Source organism: Loxodonta africana, chromosome 14 (assembly GCF_030014295.1).
Source record: "Loxodonta africana isolate mLoxAfr1 chromosome 14, mLoxAfr1.hap2, whole genome shotgun sequence".
In the NCBI taxonomy this organism is placed as follows: domain Eukaryota; kingdom Metazoa; phylum Chordata; class Mammalia; order Proboscidea; family Elephantidae; genus Loxodonta; species Loxodonta africana.
In genome coordinates this window covers 20,803,931-20,826,502 of record NC_087355.1, presented here as the reverse complement: position 1 = coordinate 20,826,502, position 22,572 = coordinate 20,803,931, and the positions used below count along the sequence as shown (strand labels likewise).

Genomic DNA, 22,572 nt, shown 5'->3' with positions numbered 1-22,572 from the left:
CAAACTTATAAGGGTAATCTCCCTTATATTCTAAAATATCCTTTTATTTATTCAACAATGAATAGGATTCTTACTTGTATTAAGCACAGTAGTCCTGGTCCCTGCCATCATGGAGCTTCTAGTCCAGTGGGAGACATGAAACACATTGAACAAATGATCATACATGTAAATATATGATTGCAAACTGGGATAAGTTCAGTTAAGAAAAATATACAACACTTAGGGCAATTGTTTTTTTCCCCAAAGTACTTCTATGTTTATATAATTTTGTTTGCTATCTTTGTATTAGAGTTTGTGTAAAGTGGTTGTCTTTTTCCATAATAGCTCTTTTTCATATTCATAATGAAAACGTATTTCTTCTTTGTAGCCCCAAAAGGAGCACTGAGAAACGTAATCGTGAACAGGAAAATAAATATATAGAAGAGCTTGCAGAGCTGATTTTTGCAAATTTTAATGATATAGACAACTTTAACTTCAAGCCCGACAAATGTGCAATCTTAAAAGAAACTGTGAAGCAGATTCGTCAGATCAAAGAACAAGGTAAGAGGACTGAATTAATATTTTGGCACATTGAATTGGTTTCTGTTTTTCCATGTGTGAGAAGTCCCTTTAATCTGTTTCTTATGCTTAAATTATTGATGAGGAAATGATGTCACAGGGCAAGATGAATGCAGGTATCATTTGCAGTGGTTTATAAATAGGCTTTGTATAAAATTCAACCATTCCCTAAAGACAAGAAGACTGAGGTAAGTCAGGGTGATGTAACTTTTCATCTAGTAAAACAAAATCAAGGGCCTACGGATTCTCCTCCCCCACCTTGGAGTTCTCATAGCTTGCAAAGCAAGTGGCTGCCATAATTTGCAAGTGAGGACCCTGTTAAAGATGGAAACTGGAAGTAAGGAAGTGAACCACCTCAGGTTTCAACTAGTCAGCGTATTTGATTAAGTCTGAGCTTCAGCTAGCCGCCACCAGATTAGAATGTCACTCATATCCTGAATGACAAGAGATTTGAAGGCTTTAACCTGTAGTCAGACTCCTTTTGTGAGGTTGAAATACAGAACATGACAGTTCTCTTCCCGGGTTTTCTTTTTTTCTGAGATCATTTTCTGCCTTTCTTCTTTGATATTATTGCCTACAGGAAAATTTAAGAAAATAGTATTTTAAAAAACACATTTGACTTTGTGGTGCCAAAAAAAAAAACCTTTATTAGGCAAGTATGAACAGTATCTCCGGTGCTGAGGGCGAGTGTATGCTCTTGAAGTATCTGTATGCTGTTTTCCTTCGGGGCTAGGGAGATTATTATCTCTTGTAATCTGTTTTTGAATGCACACTCTTAGCTTTCATATTTTTTTAGTCTCTTTTATATAATATTCAAAAGAGGCTGATCTTAGGAAAATGTTACTTCCTTGTGGTTATAGGTATATGACCCTGAATCTGCCTGCTTCTATCTTAAAATCCTAGCTACCTGTTAGTATATTGTCATGATTGCATTGTCCATTTTGATACATATACTATTGAGCTAAATTCTATATAAAACACTTTTACACATATAGTTCTGTTTTCTAAGAACTTAAAGATGTACATAGCATACACAACACACTTTTTAATATAGCCCACTCTCAAGTTCAGTTTTTATTTCCTGGTTTCTCTGTCAAAATTATATCATCATAACATTTAACCAAGGTGTTTCTTCCCTCAGTGCCTATCTCAGTCTGTCTTCATCTCTCTCTCTCTTTTCTATTTAGGGTTCAATAGTTATCAAAAAACAGTTCTAATCTCAATTTTGATATTTTCTCATTTTTCAGTGTCAGCAAATGTATAAAATAATATTCCTAGACCTCTTAGGAGAATTAACTGGCTAAAGTTTTATAGTACTTTGATGCTGCTTTGTTTCTAGTTGCTGATATCATTGCAGTGGAGATATCTTTAAGCTTATTATCTTAGGTTTCTAAAGATTTTGAATGGTACAAGCCTGTGAACGTTGCATGCTATATAGTACTTTGCTTTTTAAGATAATTAGATATATTTTTACCAATATCAGGGCCTTCCACAAGTTTTGAAAGTTTTGCAAAACCTTGGTAATCCTCCCCTTCAAACCATAAAACCATAAAACACGTTAAGCTGTGTCGTACTGGGACTGTGCCATACCTTAAGTGTAGTTCTAATCATAAGTCTGCGTACCCTAGCCACCCAAGAAGCAACAACAATAAATACCCAGTCACATTCTTATAATAATGTTCCTAAAATTTGAAAAGCGATGTATTTTGAAGAGGGAAGGAAAAGTGAAATGCTAAAAGAAAAAATGAAAAGCAGAAATACACTTTGTAAGTTCTCAGCTAATCTAATAGTTTAAGAATATTGTTTGTCTAATGAATTATTTTTTTCAAAAGGAGCGTGGGTTTTAAAATCAAACAGAGGCTAGGTGTGAATTCTGGTTCTACCACTTAAGAGCTTTTTGAGCCAGAGAAAATCATTTTCTCTCTCTGAGACTCAGTTTCCTTTTCAAGGGTTTAACAATAACACCTAGGTTGCGTGGTTGTCGAAGAATTTATGAGCTATGTGAACAACCCAGCAAGTAAATCTTCAGTAGATACTAATTTTCTTGCCCATATTAAGAAGATGGCACTTTGTTTTCCTTTGCGTATGCTAAGATCTTTCGACAGTGAGCTCTTCTTTCAGATAGAAAGTGAGATCAATGGTAGGGGATGGTTATTAATATCCTCTCTACAGGTCATTTGAAGAAAGTAAAATGTTTTTGGTGCCAGAGAACTCTGCACAGCCCACGCATACTAGTCCACCAGACAGCTCTGTTTGGGCCAGTTTTTCTTCTCTTGACAGCTGGCACTCAGCAAAGGTTCAAGAGCAATGCATAAGTCAGGCTTGAGCCCTTCTCTTTCACTGTGTCCTTGCCCTACCTCCCCCCACCCCCCAACTGGTTCCTCTATCAGTCAGCGTAAGTAAAATTAAATGATAATTTTTATATTGTTATCCAAACTTAATTTCTGTCTTAGTCACAGTTGTCAGCCTTGTGTAAAAATAAATTTGGTGGCGCAAGAGAAATGCCCATTGTACCTTAAGTCTGAATACTTATACTAGAGAAGTTAAACTGGATTGTTTGAGGTCCCAGACTAAAGAATACAGATTTGGGAAACCTGGGCTTGGCTTTAAGGAAATCTCTAGTGTCAGAAGCTAAGGCCGGTCAGCCAGGCATGATAGACTCTTTCCCTCAAGTCAGCCTCCCTCGTTAGCTGCTCCTCAAGTGTCCGTACTCTATAAATGAAAGGAGAGAAAAAAGGATATTTAATGTCGTGGCAGACAAGAATTTGGAGAGGGAATTACCAGCTATTTAAATTAGTAAGCATTCTCTTGTACACAGCACTTTATGAGACACATGTTTGGTAGATGCCAGCCTGCCAAAGAGCATTTGCACAGAGATGGACCATGTAGAATCAGAGCAAGTACACACAAGAGTTTGATGCCGACAGTGCAATTGCCATTTAAATATGGAAATCTGTGCACGATGGTAGTTTTCCTTCGGCCCACATTCATTGGTCCTTGGTTAGTAAAACTAACAGAAGCATTTCTTTTTTGAGAATTTTTAGTACCAGTGAAAAACTGGATCATTCTTACTATGTGCCGGGCACTTTTTAAAGTGCTTGTATGTCATAACCTATTTAATCCACAAAACATGCCATGAGATAGGTATATTTTCTTCTTTTATGTGTGGGAACCTGAGACGTGAGGTGGGTAAGTAGCTGGCAAAGTCACGTGGTCGTTAAGTGAAGGAATAGGGATTCAAACCCAGACAGTCTGGCTCCAGAGTCTGTGCTTAACCATCACACAACTTTTTTGATATTGAAATATGCTGTTTCTTCATATTTGGTGTGATGCTGACAAATGTTTAAAACTTCTGGCTTATATAACTCACGGACAGGAATCATAGATATCAAGTAACCATTTTTCCCTATTGGAGACGCTAGTATCGCTTCTGTTCCACGGAAGAACCATAGGTAGTGTGAGAAATACAAATGTTTTAATTTTGGATTACTGTATCCTAGAGTTTTTCACTCTCTTTAGCTGGAAATTTAAATAAAAATTTCTTTGGAAAATATATGGTGATTTCTGTTTCTTTATAAGAATAAAATTGAAGTGTGAAGTGACTAAAACATTTGCCCTGCTCTGTGTTTAAAGTGATATCTCCTCCATTACCCTAAATGTAGCCATACCTTTCATTGGCTTTTCTAAAATAGTGATTTAAAACTAATTTTATTATTTGAAAACCATTGACACATCATTTAAAGCCACTTTAGTGTAATACATTTGAATGCAGGGTATACTATCAGTTAATAAAGAATTCGTCTCAAACTTTTCTTTCTTTCTTTTTTTTTTTTGAATTCTTTATTAGTAAATAGCTACAAGTATGAAAAAGCATCTTTCAAAAATCTGTATTGGTACAAACTAGAACAGGGGTGGGGAACGGGGGCGGAGATGAGTGGTTGAACCAGGCGACCTGAAAGATCACACTGGTTTGTCATTGTAATTATTCTAGTGATATAATTTTGATATGTAATGCCAGTATGAGAACATCGGGATTCCATATTACTTCATACATGTGAATTTCCACAAATATTGGGGACAGTATCAAAAATAAAGTATTTTAAGAGAGGGTGGGGGGCAGTGGTATGTTAGTCGACTTGTGTCAGCTCCTGAGAGCCAATTGTTACATTTACAGGAATTTTGCAAGTCATTTGTTAAACAGTCATTACTAAAAATCATATAGACTTACAATTAAATAAATTATATAAAAAACAAAGGTAAGGAACACTAAAAAAAAAAAAAAAACCTCACATCTCCTAATTATTTTCTGCATTTTACCAGTATGTATACTCTAGAGGCTGTCCTATATGGTAGATATAATGTATAATCATGGCTACTGCACATCTCTTCTCAACTCTACATTCAGTGATGTCATGGCTGTAGACTGAGATCAGCCCTGGAGAGGGTATTTGTACCACAGAAGTTAGTAAACACTGCACATCAGGGCGTGATTTATTATTCTGTTGGCTGTCACTCTAGACTTAACCAGGTAATGGAGAAACGGTTAATAAATCGCATCAAGTAGCTGTTACGTTATGACTAGCACCAGAAACAAAACCTGAGGAAATAGCCTTCCAGTATTATCCATTTCAGCAAAAAAATCATTCACGAATTGACAAGTGAATTTCCTCATATGACATACATCTTCATTGTTTCACTTTTGTTTTGTTCATTAGCAATAAATGAAAATTTCAGCCAACATTCTTGTTGAAAATGTACTCTTTCATCAGTTTTAATCATAGGTTGACTATGATACAAGAGTTTGACAGAAAATCAGTGGAAGGATTATTTGAGAATCATTGGGCATATGGAATTGACAATACAGAATGTTGTATATTTTATTATCATTTGCAAATTGTGTGCTACACATTCTTTATGCCAGTGAAATATATAATAAAATTATGATATATTCTTTTTTTCCCCAAAAAAGCTGGTTTTTAAGCATTTTTCAGTACACCACTTGGAAAGGACGGGTTGGATGTATTGGTAAATGTAGGCAAGTCAGTGTACAAACTTATAAACTAACAGAATTATTTACAAATTCAAGGCAATAGTAATAGAAACAACCTATCTGTAGCACATACCAGAAAAAAATTAAACGCACATACAAAGCCCATAAATATCGTCCTTTTCCTTCCTGTTCTCCTCCCCCCACCCCAGGTTAAATTCATAAGGTTTTCGTGATGCAAAGTTACTTATTCAGAGCTAAAGCCTAGGCATGACCAAATACCTGTCACCAAGCAAAGTAAGAAAAATAGCTCTGATATCTGATCACTTCCAGGGGTAGGATATCTGCAAATCAGGCTTTTGGGATGATGCTTCCAGGGATTGCTTATGTTCCATGTAATGAAACCTTAGAGTGATGGCAGAGTCATCACACTAGAAAGGATAGGCTAGCTAACTCAGGGTTTCTTGCAGATTCTCTCAAACTGATGCCGTGACGTGGGTCAAATACACGTGATGGCAGAAACTCTTGATTATTTGTGGAATGAATGGGAGAAGGACAATGACATATTCTAACTAAAAAAAAAAAAAAAAAAAAAACTACATATAGTTAGAATTTTAACTGCCAACTTTGTTCTTACCGTGTCTTCTCTTAAAGATGCTGATGATAATTAAATAACCAAAGTCAGCCAGCTAGATATAAAAGTGGACAAACAGAATAGACTATGTAATAGATCAGTGCAAGCCCCAAACCCAGTTGGCAGCATACGATAATCAGTATAATAACTTACTAAGATCATGGCCTTTATTTAAAATCAGATGAACCCCGTATCTGGATTCATCAGCTTTGTGAGCATGTGCAAGTGTCTTAACATGTCTGGTCCCTCATTTCCTAATCTGTAAAAAAGTAGATAATAATACTTATTAAATAAATATTATACTATAATAATATTTATAAAAGAATGTGAATCACAGAAAAGAATCTGGCCCCAGTTAACTCTTGAAGATCTGAAACCGTTATGGTTGTATGCACCTGAGAAGAAACCAAATCTTATTTCCCTGTTTTGCTGATTTAACTTCAGAGCAGCAGCATATTCTTGATATTGCAGTTTTTAACGAAGACAAAATATTTTCATTCTACTGATCTGCATGTAATTCACATTTACACACTTCTGTGTGGATTAATGGCTCCTATCTTGATGGCATCTATCAACAACAATGCTTGTTAATGAAATCCTTAAAATTAGTGGTTAGGAGTGGAATTCCTATTCTAATTTCTTGGTCTTCTACTAGGTTGCTCTTTTTATTTTATTTTTTTAAGTGTATGGCAGTTTTGTGTTTTTTTTTTTTTTTTGCAGCCTTTAGAAGAAGAGGATTTAAATAATTTATGTATTCCAATGCTTTAGTAGTTTAACAGTTTATGACTTTCAGTTCTTGTTTCAAGACTTAAACTGGCTTCCATACTCTAATAGGAAATAAGCACCCCTTATTTTATTGATCACTTTGTACTGGTATGAAAAGAAGTAATTCTGACACCCATCTGTCTGTGTTCATTTCATTCAAGAGCAAGCATTCATTCAGTTAATTTTTTATTGAGCGCATACTATACGGAAGACATACTGTTGTTTGCTAAAGGGGAATCCAGTGGTTCTTTTCCTTGGAGGTTTCACTGTTTGGGGGGAAACTAGTGTGTAAACAACTGTAATAGAAGATAAAATTAAATAAGTGACAAAGGCGTAAGTAATGATTGGATGAGAAAGTGAGAATGGGTGAGTTTGAACTGGGCCTTGCTCTAGAAGTAAGATTCTAATAGATGAGAAGGTGAGGACAGAGGAGCCTGAGCAAAGGCACAGGAGCAGGTGATGACATGCAGAATGCAAAGAGCAAGTCAGACTGTTTAGCTACAGAGTAATATGTATTGGATCTAAGGCTGAAAAAGGCAGATCACAGCCAGATAACAGAGGGCATTAAAGATCATATCTTGGTATTTGTGCTTTATTCTCCAGGCAGTAGGACAGTACGTAATACAGGAATTTGGAAAAGATCACATAAAATGAGAATCCTCCAACCATCGTCAACAGAGTTGACTTGGAGCCATCTTCCATGGTCTGTAGACTCTGGAGATAACCCTGTACTAGGAATGGGAAATGTCTTTTTTCATTCAAAGCAATGGACTCCTGGAAGGGTGTGGAGCACGTAGCCAATAAAACAACAACAAGAAAAAACTATGTTAAAACAAATGCTTAGAGAAATATAAAATGTTTATTTATCTGTATCAAGAAACCCTTAGAGGACCCAGAGTTTTGTTAAGGGTGATGACAAAAATTTGAGAACCAATAATAATGCTTGAACAACATGGTAAACATAATGTCACTGAACTGTACATATGAAAATTATGAATGGCAGTTGTTTTGTTAAATTTATACATACCACAGTAGAAACAAACCAGTTGCCATCGGGTCAGTTCCAACTCATAGCAAACCTGTAGGGCAGAGTAGAACCGACCCATAGGGTTTCAAAGGCTGTAAATCTTTACAGAAGCAGATTGCCACATCTTTCACCTGCAGAGCAGCCGGTCGGTTTAAACCAGTGAACTTTTTGGTTAGCAGCTGAGCACTTAACCACTGTGCCACCAGGGCTCCTTCCACAATAGAGAAAGAGAGGCTAATGTTTTTTAATAACTATTCATTGCATTTTGATAACACGGTTGAGAGGACCTAGAAGGAGTTGACAGAACAGGAGGAAATAACAGACAGAAAGGCAGTAAGAGACCCACAAAGACAGACCAATGGAGAGCCTGGCAGAGATAAGAGTAGGATGGAATCATATTCATGTGCACACATGTTCAAGTTCAAACACAAAGATACAGAAATTTTAAAATACAGCATCTTGTTTTACGGTCTTTTATGACATTGTCACTAACGACTGAAAGCATTGTCAGTTCGCAGCTATGGGCATACGTGTGGGTAAAGGTCCTTAGGATGGCCCCCTAGATGTCAGCTATTGCCTGCTGTTCTAACCCCACCCCAGCTTTAGTGAAGAGTGCCCACACACTTCTTGGCTGCTCAGCCCTCCTTGGTACTTGTTATATGCCACCTGCCCCTACCTCTTCTGCAGCTGGGGCTTAGAGATAGCTTTATCAGCCAGTATGCCCAGGGGGATGATACTGCACCATTCCTCCACATGAATGTGCTAGTGGTATGCCCCGTCAAGTTCAGTGACTGCCACGAGACTGTATGACAGAGTCCAAAAGGAGAACCCTCACCGTAGTGTACAAGTTCCTCTGTGATGTGCCCCAGGCCTGCCGTGCTTTCCCTTGCCCCAGCCCACAAGTTCCTTGCGTTTGCATTGCTGCCCCCGCGGTGTAGGTTGGTTGCACATGACCATGCATGCGTGTGCACACACAGGGTTTTAGATTGTTCCCCCACATATTTCCAACGTGAGCGCTCTTTGATGGGACGGCGTATACATAACCTATAGCTAAGGATACTCTTTGACAATGGTTGAGGTAAATGTGTGCTCAGGCATACAGGTACTAGTTTGAGTACCGAGCTAGATATAGCTTAACAGAGGTGAAGTTGCTTTAAATGGCCAGGGATTTTGAGTTTGACAAAGTACTGTTGACAAAAAAAAAGCAACAAGAAAAACATATCTTCAGGTTCTGAGACATAGGCATTCATTTGTATATTCCCTCTTCCTTTCACTAGTGGAGAAAGATAGCCCTCCTGCCCTGCTTTCTCACCCTCTTGTGTTTTATGGTATGCTCACACTGAAAACAAGTTTACCAGATATACCAAGCTGTTTTCTACCTCTTTGCCTCTATTCTTTCCTGTCTTATCCTTCTGGCAAACTGTGAGTCATCATTGAAAAACCTAGATTAGCAGCAGTTATATACTTCGTAAAGAATTCTGCCAGCCTCCCCACCCTGCAAGTTAATTAGCTCTTTTCTGCTTCACCCATAGGTTATACATATTGCTATAGTGTAATTATTTGTTTGCATATATGTCCTCCCTAAAAACGGAGTATTTAGGGGGCAGAGACTATGTTTTATGGATCTACAAAAAGTAACAAAGAGCCTGGCATTTAGTAAATATTCAATCAACACTTGTTGAATTAAATCAGATCCTTGGCCATGGGGCTTAGCAGTATGTAGCCATATGCTCACACACACATCTTTCAGTGAAGGTTTTTACATGGTCCATTGCAATTTCAGACAGGCCAGCTCAACAAATGGAAAATGTGTATCTTGGACTAATGAATAAGATATTAATAGGAAAACTATCTTCTAGTTTTCATAGACTGCCCACAAATAACAGTTTTTGCTACCCAGTTATCAGACTTAAAGCCATTAAACCTTTTCTGGGTCTTCCTATGTATCTAATCCACTGTTAGTTACTATATCTTCAACCCTTTTCTCTCATTTTCACTGTCACATGTACAGTTAAGGTTCTCGAGATCACTTACCTAGAATGACAAAATAGCCTTCTAACAGATCTTCCAGGCCACAGAGCTAGTCCGTCTTGTACTGTAATTTCATTAAGCTTCCTGAAGCCCACTGCTGTTCATTCCAGTCCCTCTGCTCCGAAGCTTCTAATATGTGATTCTTCATCACCTTTCAAATTTAGCATAAAGTCCTTCCCAATAATTCCAGGCCCGTCCCGTGACAGTATGGCAGGTTTAGCATGGCCCTGGTACCTCCACAGAATGGAATGGTGTGCCCAGATATATACCAGTCTGGTAAATCAGGACAGGAACCTAACAGACTGAGTCGGGGAGAGGGGCATGTGACCGAGCTACAGGATCTGAGAGAAGAGGCCCAAATGGGAATCAAAGCACTGGGCTAACGGGGCTGTGATAGCCTCAGGTTCCAGTCAGCACTGGGGTACTCGAGGCCATTAGAATGGAGCATCACAACAATTTTAGGCCCTGTAGAGCACAGTTGACAGAGAATCTAGATTGAATGATAGTAGAAGGTCCACTGCCAAGGGGTTTCACCAAAGTCCTTACTTAGTCTGATGATTTTAGCCTGCTGCTATATTCTTACAGCCCATTTTACCAGTATGTATACCCTAACCATAAAATAGATTACTCATTGTACCTAACACATTCTTGTGCTTTTTCACTTTTATACCATGATTCATACTCCTTCTTCCCCATCGGGAATATCTCCATTCTTTTACTGTTTTTCTCTATTTCCATTAAAAAAAAAACCTCTGCTATTCATTCAAGGCCTGTCTCAAATACTGCTTGTTTTTACAGAGCACTTCTTAATCTACCAATCATTATGGACTCATCTACTTTGAATCTCCTTATCATTTCTAGTATTACCTAATCTTATTCAGATTTTTCGTGTACCTTTCTTTTTCTTCCCCAACTGATGACAAATTCTTTTTTTTTTTTTTTCTTTATTGTGCTTTAGGTGAAGGCTTACAGAGCAAATTAGTTTCTCATTAAGCAATTAATCACATACTGTTTTGTGACATTGGTTGCCAACACCACAACATGTCAACACTCTTCCCCTCTCCACCTTGGGTTCTCTATTGATAGCTTCCCTGTTCCCTCCTGCCTTCTTGTCCTCGCCCCTGGGCTGGTGTGCCCATTAGCCTTATATATATGGTTGAGCTACATGTGTTATTGTTTGTTTTATGGGCCTGTCTAATATTTGGCTGAAGGGTGAGCCTCAAGAGTGACTTCGATACTGAGTTAAAAGGGTGTCCAGGGGCCATACTCTTGGGGTTTCTCCATCTCTGTCTGGGACCCTCTATTGTGATCCCTGTCAGAGCAGTTGATGGTGGTAGCCAAGTAGCATCTAGTTGTGCTGGACTCTTTCGGGTGAAGACTGTGGTAGTTGTCTATTAGTCCTGTGGACTAATCTTTCCCTTGTGTGATGACACATTCTTTCGTGGCAGAGATTCTATATACTCATCATTCACACCTGTGGTAGTGCTGAGCACAATGTTTGTTCTTAGTTAACGTGAAATATTTGTCAAATATTTTACCTTTATCCGGCCTTGTACTTTATTTTGGTGAATAGTAGTACTCTACATTGAAGAATTTGAAATTCATATTCTGATAATTGAGTGAATAAATTCCTTTTCTAGTACAAGTATTACAAATTGCAACCTTTCTTGTGATAAACATTATTCACAATATTTTTAGTTTGCCTCCTAAAAGTGCATTGTTGTTTTTAGGTGCTGTTGAGTCAATTTTTACTTCTATCGATCCAATGTGACTGAGTAGAACTGCCCATTGGATTTTCTAGACTGTAGTCCTAGTGTCTTAAAATAAAATTTGGATGGTGAACTCTTAAAATCCTGGGGGTGGGGGGGAGTATTTTATAGTTTTTTATACTTATTTTTATTATGATCTTTAATTAATATGGAATATTTTTCCCTTAAAATTTTAGATAAACATATTGTATCAGATTAGAATGTATCAGAGGTAGAAAGCAGTCACATTTTGTATTAGTGCTATGCCGAATTACTAGATAGATTGTTTTTGAAGTAACTCATATCTAAGATTTTTGCCATATATGTTTAAATTTCCATGCAATGGAGTTTGCGTCTAATTCACTCTTCTTAATTTGAAGAAAGATGTAATTTTTGAGAAGTGAATTAAATGTTTGCGTTGTGGTAGGGAGAAGGGAATAAGAGTTACCATTTGCTTTATAATTTATTCTCTGTGTATATATGGATGTGTGTATGTGTAAATATATATGTGATTTATTCACTGAATCAAAGATTAGAAATGCCTGAATAAGATCAGATTAATGTGTAGTACTTTAAACACATGAATAATAAAAAATATAAGGGCACAAATACCACTATTCAATTGTTCTTTTTATTATTGCCGTTCCCTGATTGGCGTCAGTTTAAAGTACATTTTTCTTAGGTGTTTTTTTTTTTTTTTTTAACAAATGAGTAAGAATAGCCCTATTTTTCTAAGCAGTTGTACTTGTAGAATGTGGAAGAGAAAAATGTGACTGTTTTTGTGGGCTTCAGATTGGAGTTAACTTTCAGACTGAGATGAATATTACAGCAATAAACTGTTACACGAGGGACTTTTAGTTGTTCCTTCCAAGAAGACATATTGAGAGGAATAATAGTGCCTGTACTGCAGACTAGGTTAACACATCCTGTGTTGTTGAGTAGCCGGGCTGGTACAGACGGCTGACGCGCTTGGCTGTCACTGCTGAAAAATCAGCCACCAAAGAGAACACGTTTCTCCTGTGACACACATGGGGTCATCAAGAGTCGGAGTCAACTCAGCAGCAGCTGGGTTTTCTTACGGGCACTGAACATGACGATAAGCCAAGAGTTTGGGGAAGAGATTTTGAGGGGCAGGAAGGAGGATCCCTTAAGGAAAATCTGAAATCAATGGGAAAATGAGAAAAAACAACAGTGGCTTTGAGATCTCCGTTCTAGAAATCTTGCCTCATTTTGGCTATTTTTCCTGTTCCCCTAAAGAATGTTTCCTTAAAGGCTTTTACCACATTAGCCTTCCTTATGAAGGGTACAGAGGGGTAAGAGGTAAAGGGCATGACCTTCCTGGATCATACACGTTAGGTGTTTTTCTGTGGTTTTGGGGTGGGCACATAGAGGCAGTATGTATGTCGATTCCCAGTTCTTTCCCCCTCTTATTGCTATTGCTGATTCTGAAATATTGTAGTCCATTTCTAATCATAAAATGTTCACCTATTGCTAATCATTGTGTCATTTATCTTTGTTAAAAAGCGTAAGGGTTAATTTTTTTAATCCTCCCATCCTCCTACCCTCCCCTGCCCCCCGCATGTTTTTAAAGTCATAACTCCAGGAAAACAATTATTGGTTCTTCATTTCAGCTTTGTTGGTAAGAAACATAGAGACGCTTAGAGCTTTTGCTGTTACCACAAAGTCCAGTAAAAATTGGCCTCTGCAGGTTTGGACTTTGAGATTATGATTGTTAGCCCAGTTTTTACTCCAGAGTTATCAGCATGTCAGATCTTGAATCATACTTTCTTAGAGATTTCCTAAGAATGTGACCAAAACAAACAGATGGAAAAACCCATTGCCATCAAGTAGATTCCAACTCACAGTGTCCATACATAGAACTGCCCATAGGGTTTCCAAGGTTGTAATCTTTACAGGAGCAGATTGCCTCATCTTTCTCCTGTGAAGGCACTGGTAGGTCCAAGCCGCTGACCTTCCGGTTAGCAGCCCAGTGCTTAAAGACTGCACCACCAGGGCTCCTCCTAAGAATGTGACCCTGGAGGATAATTCACAGAATACAAGAATTACAGTTTTGCTTATAGTGCTTATTGATTAAAAGCTCTCTGTGCCAATTGGCCATTGAAAAACTTTATGAACAGCAGTGAAACATTGCCTGATACAGTGCCAGAAGATGGAAAAACGTTATGAACAGCAGTGAAACATTGATACAGTGCCGGAAGATGAGCCCCTCAGGTTGGAAGACACTCAAAATACAACTGAGGAAGAGCTGCCTTCTCACAGTAGAGTCGACCTTAATGACGTGAATGGAGTAGGTCTCAAAGCCTTCAAGACCTTCATTTCCTGATAGGGCACGACTGAAAATGAAAGGAAATAGCTACAAGCATCCATTAATAACAGGAACATGGAGTGTACAGAGTATGAATCTAGGAAAATTGGCAGTCATCAGAAATTAAACAGAACATGTGAAGATCAATACCCTAGGCGTTAGTGAGCTGAAATGGACTGGTATTGGCCATTTTGAATTAGACAATCATATGGTCTACTATGCTGGGAATGACAAATTGAAGAGGAATGGCGTTGCATTCGCCATCAAGAACATCATTACAAGATTTATTCTGAAGTACAATGCTATCAGTAATAGGATAATATCCTATATGCCTACAAGGAAGACCAGTTAATATGACTGTTATTCAAATTTACGCACTAACCTGTAAGGCCAAAGGTGAAGAAATTGAAGATTTCCAATTTTTTCAGTCTGGAATTGATCAAATGCATTGATAATTACTGGTGATTGGAATATGAAAGCTGGAAACGAAGAAGAATCAGTAGTTGGAAAATATGGCCTTGGTGATAGAAACGATGCCAGAGATTGCGTGATACAATTTTGCAAGACCAACGACTTCTTCATCGAGGATCCACTGGTGGGTCTTTTTCTCAACAAAATAAATGGGGACTGTACACATGGACTTCATTGGATGTAAATCACAGGAATCAAATTGACTACATCTGTGGAAAGAGACAATGGAAAAGCTCAATGTCATCAGTTGGAAGAAGGCGAGGGGCCGACTCTTCTGTTGTACACAGCATCGCTATGAGTTGCAACTGACTGTATGGCACCCAACAACGGCAACAACACAAATTAACTGTAACCTGAGATTTGCTTTCAACTTGATTTTTTTTAATTGGATTTTAAAATATTTTGATGAACAGATTGAAATTTTAATAAGGTTTAAACTATCCCATACTGTTGTTTTGAAATCCTAAAGCATTCATTATTCTGTCTCTTCTCTTCTTCTGTCTACCAACGACACTTGCACTGTCAAAAGGCCTGTGGCTGTTGCTGTTGTTATTATCAAAGCAGTAAGATAGCTCAGGAAGTAAAAATTCAGTTCTCCTTTGTGTCGCCTGGTTAGGGGTGGGTAGTGGTGAGTCGGAAACCCTGCATAGTGGTTAAGACTTCAGCTGCTTACCAGAAAGGTCAGCAGTTTGAATCCACCAGGTGCTCTTTGGAAACCCTGTGGGACAATTCTGCTCTGTCCTATAGGGTTCCTATGAGTTGGAATCAACTCGACGGCAATGGGTTTTTTGGTTTAGTGGTGAGTCAAAATTATACATTCATTTCCTTAGTCAGAAAATAGCTGGGGAATACCCCCCTTTGTGCTGGGTCCTGGGGATACAGCAGAGAACAAGTGACTTGACTGCTGTCCTCATGGAGCTTGGAGTCTTCAGTGGGAAAGATAGGCTGTGGATAAGTAAAGAGCAGTGCTAAATGTAGCTGTATGGTAGGGCCAGTGTGCTCTGGGAAGTGTATGATCTTGCAGGGGGTTCATGGAAGGTGATCCATGGCATTTCAGCTGGAAATGAAAAGGTAAGCCAAGGCCCATAACATTGAGTTCTAATAATACTTAATAGCTATATTAACAGTGGTACATATAAGTAATTTATAAATAGATATATGTATTTTATATACATTATTCATTCATACTTATCAAAAGTCCTGATAGCATGAGTCATCGAAAAAGTTTCTTTTAAACAATTCTTGCTTTCTTGGCTTACAGTGGTGTAATTAACCTTAAAACTCACATAGGAGTGAACAGAGAGAAGTCAGGATGTGGTGTGGGACCAAGAGAAGAAAGATCTCAGAATCTGATGCCTTCAGTGGTGGTTTTCTTCTCACCATGCTGTTAGGTTTTTTATCTTCCCTTTATTGCCAAATTCTTTAGCATATTAAATAAGCTACACTCATTTACTGTTCAACCACTAAAATCTGGCCTGTATACCACCCTCTTGTTAGTGACACCACTCCCTGGAGTATCAGCAGGGACTTGATCACATCTAGTAAGCCTTTTTCTAATTCATATTCTGCTTACTTGTCTCTTACTCTGTCACTGTTGACTGTCCCTTCCTCAAAACACTTCTGCTTTTGGTCTGTACGTTATTCATTCTTGTTCACTGGTTTCTCTGCCTCAGCCAGCCCATGGCTTTTTTTTTTTTTTTTTGACCCCAACTAAATTCCTTCCTTGATCAGTTTTATCTGTTACCGCCTTCAGCTGTCATGTCTGTGCTAATTATGTCAACTTTAAAGCTCTGCTCTTGACCTTTCCCACATCTTTCATTGCACAGATACTCATTGAGGAACTTATATCAGGACCTGTCCCCCTCCCCTCCAGCTTGCAATTTAGCTACCCATTCAGATGTCTGGCTACATGGAAATTTCCTCATTTCACAGGAGTGCCTCATAGGCACCTTAAGTTTATCATATCGGAAACTGAATTCATTTTCTCCTCTGCCTCTTAAAAAGAATGAGTTGTCCTTGTGTTCTTGGTCTTAGTGACAGTTACCAGCTTGTACTCATCACCTGTTTGGTGCTTACCTAGGCTTGAATCTTCTTTGCCTCTTTGATCAGTCAGTCAGTAAGTTCTGTCAGTTCCTCACTGTGTTCTGTGATATCCTACCTCTTGTTTTCCCATTTTTAATTTCAGCACCCTATTTGAAAACATCTTTTCTCACCTAAACTCATCCCTGCTCTTACCCTCTCTAATCCAGCCCAGTGTTATCAACATTAACTTCTTAAGAAGTTATTCAGTACTGTTCTCAATGAGCATCCCTTGCACAGGATAAAATACCTTCACAGGGCCATCAAGACCCTCTGTCATCTGGGCCTAGCAGATTTTTCTGGGCTGTCTCCTGCTGTGTGCATCTAGCTATGCTTCTAAGTACACAGAACTGTTCATCCTTTAACCGCCTCTTCACCTTAGCCTTAACTACTTTTTAATCTGTAACTATACAACTTGTGTGCCATCTTAGATAAAATATGTATTTAATTTTGGCTTGTAATATCACAGTTTAAATTTAAGCAGAGCACCCTACTACCATGTAACTCTTGAATGGAGGGAACCATAGCTTAGTCAGTTTCATATCCTTTTCCTTGATGCCTTGTTTGTAAGAAATACATAGTATTTGTATAAAATGAAATACAGAGTATAGAGAAAATGTAAAAGCAACAAGATATTCAAGGCTTTTTTTCTTTCAGGTGCTTCAAAAAGGTGTGAATAGAATAATTTTTAAAAAGACGTTTAAGGACCATAATTATCCCCGATGTTATTTTGATCTAGCAGCACATGAATTAAATTCCAGTGGTATTGTCTGGAAACGACCAACAACCATGCCATAATTGGCATACTTAGACATGGTGATTTTTCATTAATTTGTACTTACATTCAGGACACATTTACCAAATGCCTTTTATGTGCCACATACTATGCTAGGCATGGGAGTGAGTATGAAGAGGAATAAAACACTGTCCCTTGACTCTGGAGCTCTCAGTCTGGTGCAGGCAACAGGCAAGTTAAAGAAGTCGTTAAAACCCCTTAAGAATGGCTTGTCCTTACGATGTGTAGATTCTGCCCCTTCATTTGGGCGCTCACCTTAGAGGGAGGCCTGTGGTTGTCCAGCTCAGACTGTGACTGCCTTTAAGAAGTAATAAAACTGATATTTGGATCTAATAAAAAGGAAGAAATAATTACAGATAGCCCCGACTCACGACTGTGTCAGTTCCTACAACTCTGTGATAAGTTGGTTCTGATGTTAAGTCGAATGCCACTTTTTTTTTTTTTTTTTTAATTTTCATTATTACTGCTTTTTATTACTAGTGTCTTTATAAATCTGATCTTTGTTTTTGGGAATTGGAAACATTACATATAAACGTACTGATATATTTTAATGCATACGTGTATGTGTTAAAAAATACACAGATCACAAACATTTACTCTGACGGTAGAGTTGGACAACATTGGCATTTTGTCAGTTGTGGTAATGACTCCACTTAAGGAAGGTTCAGAATCATTTGGGTTATCCCTGGGAATGGGAATGGCATTTCTAGTCAGAAAATTAGTGAAAGTTGTATGGTCCTTCTCTTTTTTTCCTTCATGTATTTCATGGTGTAATATATCACTGTTTCCTGAATCCGCCTATTGACTATAGCAAGACAATCAGTGTTTGGGTCATGTTTTCAAGCAGCTAAAGCCCCTGATTTAGTTTAGAAAAAATTCCAGCTAATTGTTTCACTGTAAAATTTTTTTGACAGTTTCTCTCCTTCCGCCCCCTCATTATTTCTTGCTTCTTCAGCATTCCTTTCCTCCTAAGAATCCTTCAAGCCCTGATCTGTCAGTTCCCCCTTCTTTGTGATCTCTGACCTGTTCCACATCATCTGTATCAGATTCTAAATTCAGTGCCCTTGCCATATGGATGATTTTTCCCCAGATGTCTTCCATTATATTAGCCTGATCAAATGCTTGGAGCTTGTTCACACAACTCAGCAATTTTTTTTCCATGTCCCTTGCATGTATTTTCCTGTAATTTCCTCCCAGGAAGATGCAGTGTTCCAGATACACTGAGGGTCATAAGTGTGGTTTGTCTTAACTCAGATACATCATAAGCCAGGGAGTACCTGTATAGCAAATCAGTAAGTGCTATTATACAGATACGGTAACTGGAAAAACAGAGGAGATAGGGAATAAAATTGAAGTTGTATTAGGATAATATTTAAATAAAGTCTGACATTAAGAATCCAAGTGCCCTGAATTCAAGGCTATTACACTATATTTATTTCTTTAAAAGAATAGCATATGAATATACCCACATTTTCTTAATCAGGAAACGAACTATTTCCTATTTAGAAAATGGCAGCTGTTTTCAGCTACCTTTTCATCCCGTGCGGAAGCCAGCTGTCCTCTACACTGTGCACATGTATTACCTGTGACTGCACGACTCTTCAGGGTGGGTATTGTTGCCTGTATTGCGTAGATAAAGGAACTAACATGCAGAAGAAATAATAAGGTCAGAACCTTGAAAACTAGTAAGTGTCAAACTGGAATTGAAACCTCAGTCTGTTGGTGATTCGAAAGCCTGCGATCTTCCTACAGTGTTCCATTACCTACCTCTGGGAATGTCTCCAACTTTTCCTTTGTTAATTATGAGAGAAAGTGTTCTACAGAGAAATTCCAAAAGCAACACATTCAACATCAAAACAAAGATTTGTAGTAGTCACTGCTGTGTCATTATTGGGTAGTTTGTGTACATATTGCTCTGAGTAGACATTTTGGTGCCGTTGAGCTAGACATGGTTCCACTAAGTGTCTTAAATCTTGTGGAGACTGCAAACAAGGACTGTGAAATATCACAGGTTGAGGAACTACTACAGCAAATAGCACCTCTTGGTTATAGTTGTCTCTAAGCAAGTTCCTGTGTGTTCTACATACCTATACATTTCTAACCTGGTTTCCTTGATTTCTGATGAATATTTCTTATCATCCTTTCCCCTTCAGATGCTATGGTGTTGTTATCGATGAAAAGAATTTCCCATAGACACGAAAACCTTCTGAATTCTGTGTGCAACCTGAGCATTCACATTTTCTGTGAGCATAAGAGGGTACAATGGTGCCCCTTATAAGCTGGTCCTGCTTGGCAGGTTGCCTCACAGGTGACTGTGACCTGGTGGGGCGCTCAGTAGGAGTGGGAATGAATTGGCTGTCTTTCCATGGAAAGGACTGTGGTGAGACTGCTATTGGGAGGAAAGTTATAGGCTATATAGCAGGCTGACATGGACAGTGGGATTTCCATAGCTGCCAGGGCTGCACAGTTAAACTAGCAATTTCCGTATGTCCATTTCTATTTAAGGGACATATAAATATCGGGAACTTAGGTCTAGCAATCCAGTTGCAAAGATAAGATATAGAATATCAAAATAATTAATATTACAAACCAAGAGCCATCCAGATGAGTGACATAAAAAATAAAATAAATAAATAAGAATTTACACTGTATACTTTCAGAAGCAGATTTATCACAAAGCTAACAGACCTTCAACTCATGGCTCCTTATGTGCATGGGTCCCTGAGAAGGCTTGGAGTTATAGCGTATTCTACAGGGAAGCTGCATTTTAACCAGGAAGCATTTCTACGGAAGCATTTCAGGTAATTATCTAAAGAGATCTCAGAAGAAAGAAATTTGAATCTTCTTAAAAACCTCTAGTATTTTGCTGGGATTTCTTTTGTCGTTCTGTATACATATTGACATTTCTACTTAATTTGTATTCTTAAAGAGAAGTGCCTCCCTCCAATTATGTAAGCTTTAGGCCCTACAGAACATAGATTGGTCCTTATGTAAAGCCTATAGTATATACGAAGTCAAAGGCAAAAGGATCTTCCACAGCAGTAAAAATGAGAGCTCATACCTGTGGGGCACTTCATGTGAGCTAGGCACTGCTGTTTATACACATTACCTCACTTCGTCCATACAACACCCTATGCAGCAAGTTTAATTATTATCTCCAATTTTCAGATGAGGAACCTAGGGCTTAAATGACTTGTCTAGATTCACACAGCTGGTAAGCAGTGGAACTAGGATTCAGATTCAGATCTCTGTGTAGCTGCCAAGCCAGAGCCTTCCAGTAAAGTGAAAGATAGAATAAACATCCAATCCAGCAGTTTACTCTTAGTTTGCCTAACATGTGAAAGAAGTTGTTAGGAGTGAATTGGATGAGCATGGTATCAGCTGGAATTTAAGATACACTGAGACACTGAGGTTTAGTTACTAGGAAGAAAGTTTTTTGTAGATCCTCTTTCAGAAGATGATGTACACTTTCAAGGCAGCTCAGCTTTTTCTGTCAGGAAAAATGATGATAAAAGATCTCAAGAAAATAGAAGGCTGCTGTCTAGGCCAAAAAAGGCTTCTTGGTATTTAGCCAGAAAATTGGATACCAAGCCTGTTTGAGAATATTCATTTCATCCCTGATGTGAACGGATGAGATATTTTTCTGTCAGAGTGAATATTCTGTTGTCTCATCGTATTATCTGCCATCTTACTTGTGCATGGAACCTCTAGATAAACAAGAGTTCTGGCTTTGTTAGGAAAGTGTTCTCTCCCCTTGTGATAAATAAATTATGGGCAAACGGACTTTGTTGACAATCACGGTGACCATCCCATATTCATTGTTATTGCACAGAAGTAAAGGGATGGAATCTGAGGGGCAGGTTTCATCCAAAAGGACTTAACAGACCATGTTAGAGCGTGTCTTATGTTCTGAAAATACAGTATGTAAAATATGAACTCACACCTGGAAAAAAGGATTTATTCATTTAAATATTTAAATAAAAATTTTAGATATCCATACCTGCTTGAAGTGGTGGTACCTTTGCCCTGTGTTTCTCATTACTGTCATGTTGAACAAAAGAAATTTCCAATTCAGTGTGGTAACCTAATAAAAATACATTGGTTTATCCAAGAGAGAAAATTTTTTCATTTAAAATGGATTTGGAACACATCCGAACTTCCTTAGGGACCTAATTACTGGGCTGAGGGTTGGAGACCATAGTCTTAGGGGACATCCAGCTCAACTGGTGTAACATAGTTTATAAAGAAAATGTTGTACATCCTACTTTGGTGAGTAGAGTCTGAGGCCTTAAAAGCTTATGAGCGGCCATCTAAGATACTCCCCTGTTCCCACCCCAGCTGGAGCAAAGAAGAGTGAAGCCTGAAGACACAAGGGATAGATTAGTCCAAAGGGCTAATAGACCACCAGTACCACAGCCTCCACCAGACTGAGCCCAGACAACTAGATGGTGCTCAGCTACCATCACCGACTGCTCTCACAAGAATCACAGTGGAGGGTCCCAGCAGAGCTGGATAAAAATGTAGAACAAAATTCAAACTCTCCCCCAAAAGACCAGACTTACTGGTCTGACAGAAACAGGGAAAACCTTGAAAGTTTTAAGTCAGTACTGAAGTCACTCCTGAGGTCCTCCCTTCAGCCAAGGATTAGACAGGCCTTAAAAAAACAAACGGTAACACTGTATGAGACCAAATGGTCAACATTTAGCCTAAAACAAAGATGAGAAGGTAAGGAACGTCGGGGAAGCTGGATTAATGGAAACAGAACAAACAGAATGGAAATAATGAGGACACTGACACTTTGTGAAAAATGTAGCCAATGTCATGGAACAATTTGTATAAAAATTGTTATATAGGAACCTAACTAGGTATGTAAACTTTCACCTAAAACACAGTAAAATATTTTTTTAAAAGACTTTTCCTTTTGATAGACCATCTTCTATTTGTAGATTCCTTGTGTCAGATTAGGAGCCCTGGTAACACAGTGGTTAAAGCGCTCAGCTGCTAACCTGAAGATAGGTGGTTCGAACCCAGCCACTGCTCTGCAGGAGAAAAGATACGGCAGTGTGCTCCCTATAAAGAAAGATTACAGCCATGAAACCCTATGGGGCTGTTCTGCTCTGTCCTGTAGGTTTGCCAGTTGGAATTGACTC

At 38.3% G+C, this 22,572-nt stretch overlaps 1 protein-coding gene across 22 annotated transcripts in view; it reads left to right on the top strand.

The window, feature by feature from the left end:
• The window catches only part of NCOA2 (nuclear receptor coactivator 2), a 321,186-nt gene that overhangs the window by 211,384 nt on the left and 87,230 nt on the right, over positions 1–22,572 (top strand). For all 22 annotated transcript variants that reach the window (XM_064267803.1, XM_064267802.1, XM_064267801.1 and 19 more), the window contains one exon: positions 368–540. Coding sequence is in view for 21 of the 22 variants with exons in the window: in XM_064267802.1 (XP_064123872.1) it covers positions 368–540 (173 nt within the window). In the remaining variant the exon portion in view is untranslated. The remainder of the gene's footprint in view (positions 1–367; positions 541–22,572) is intronic.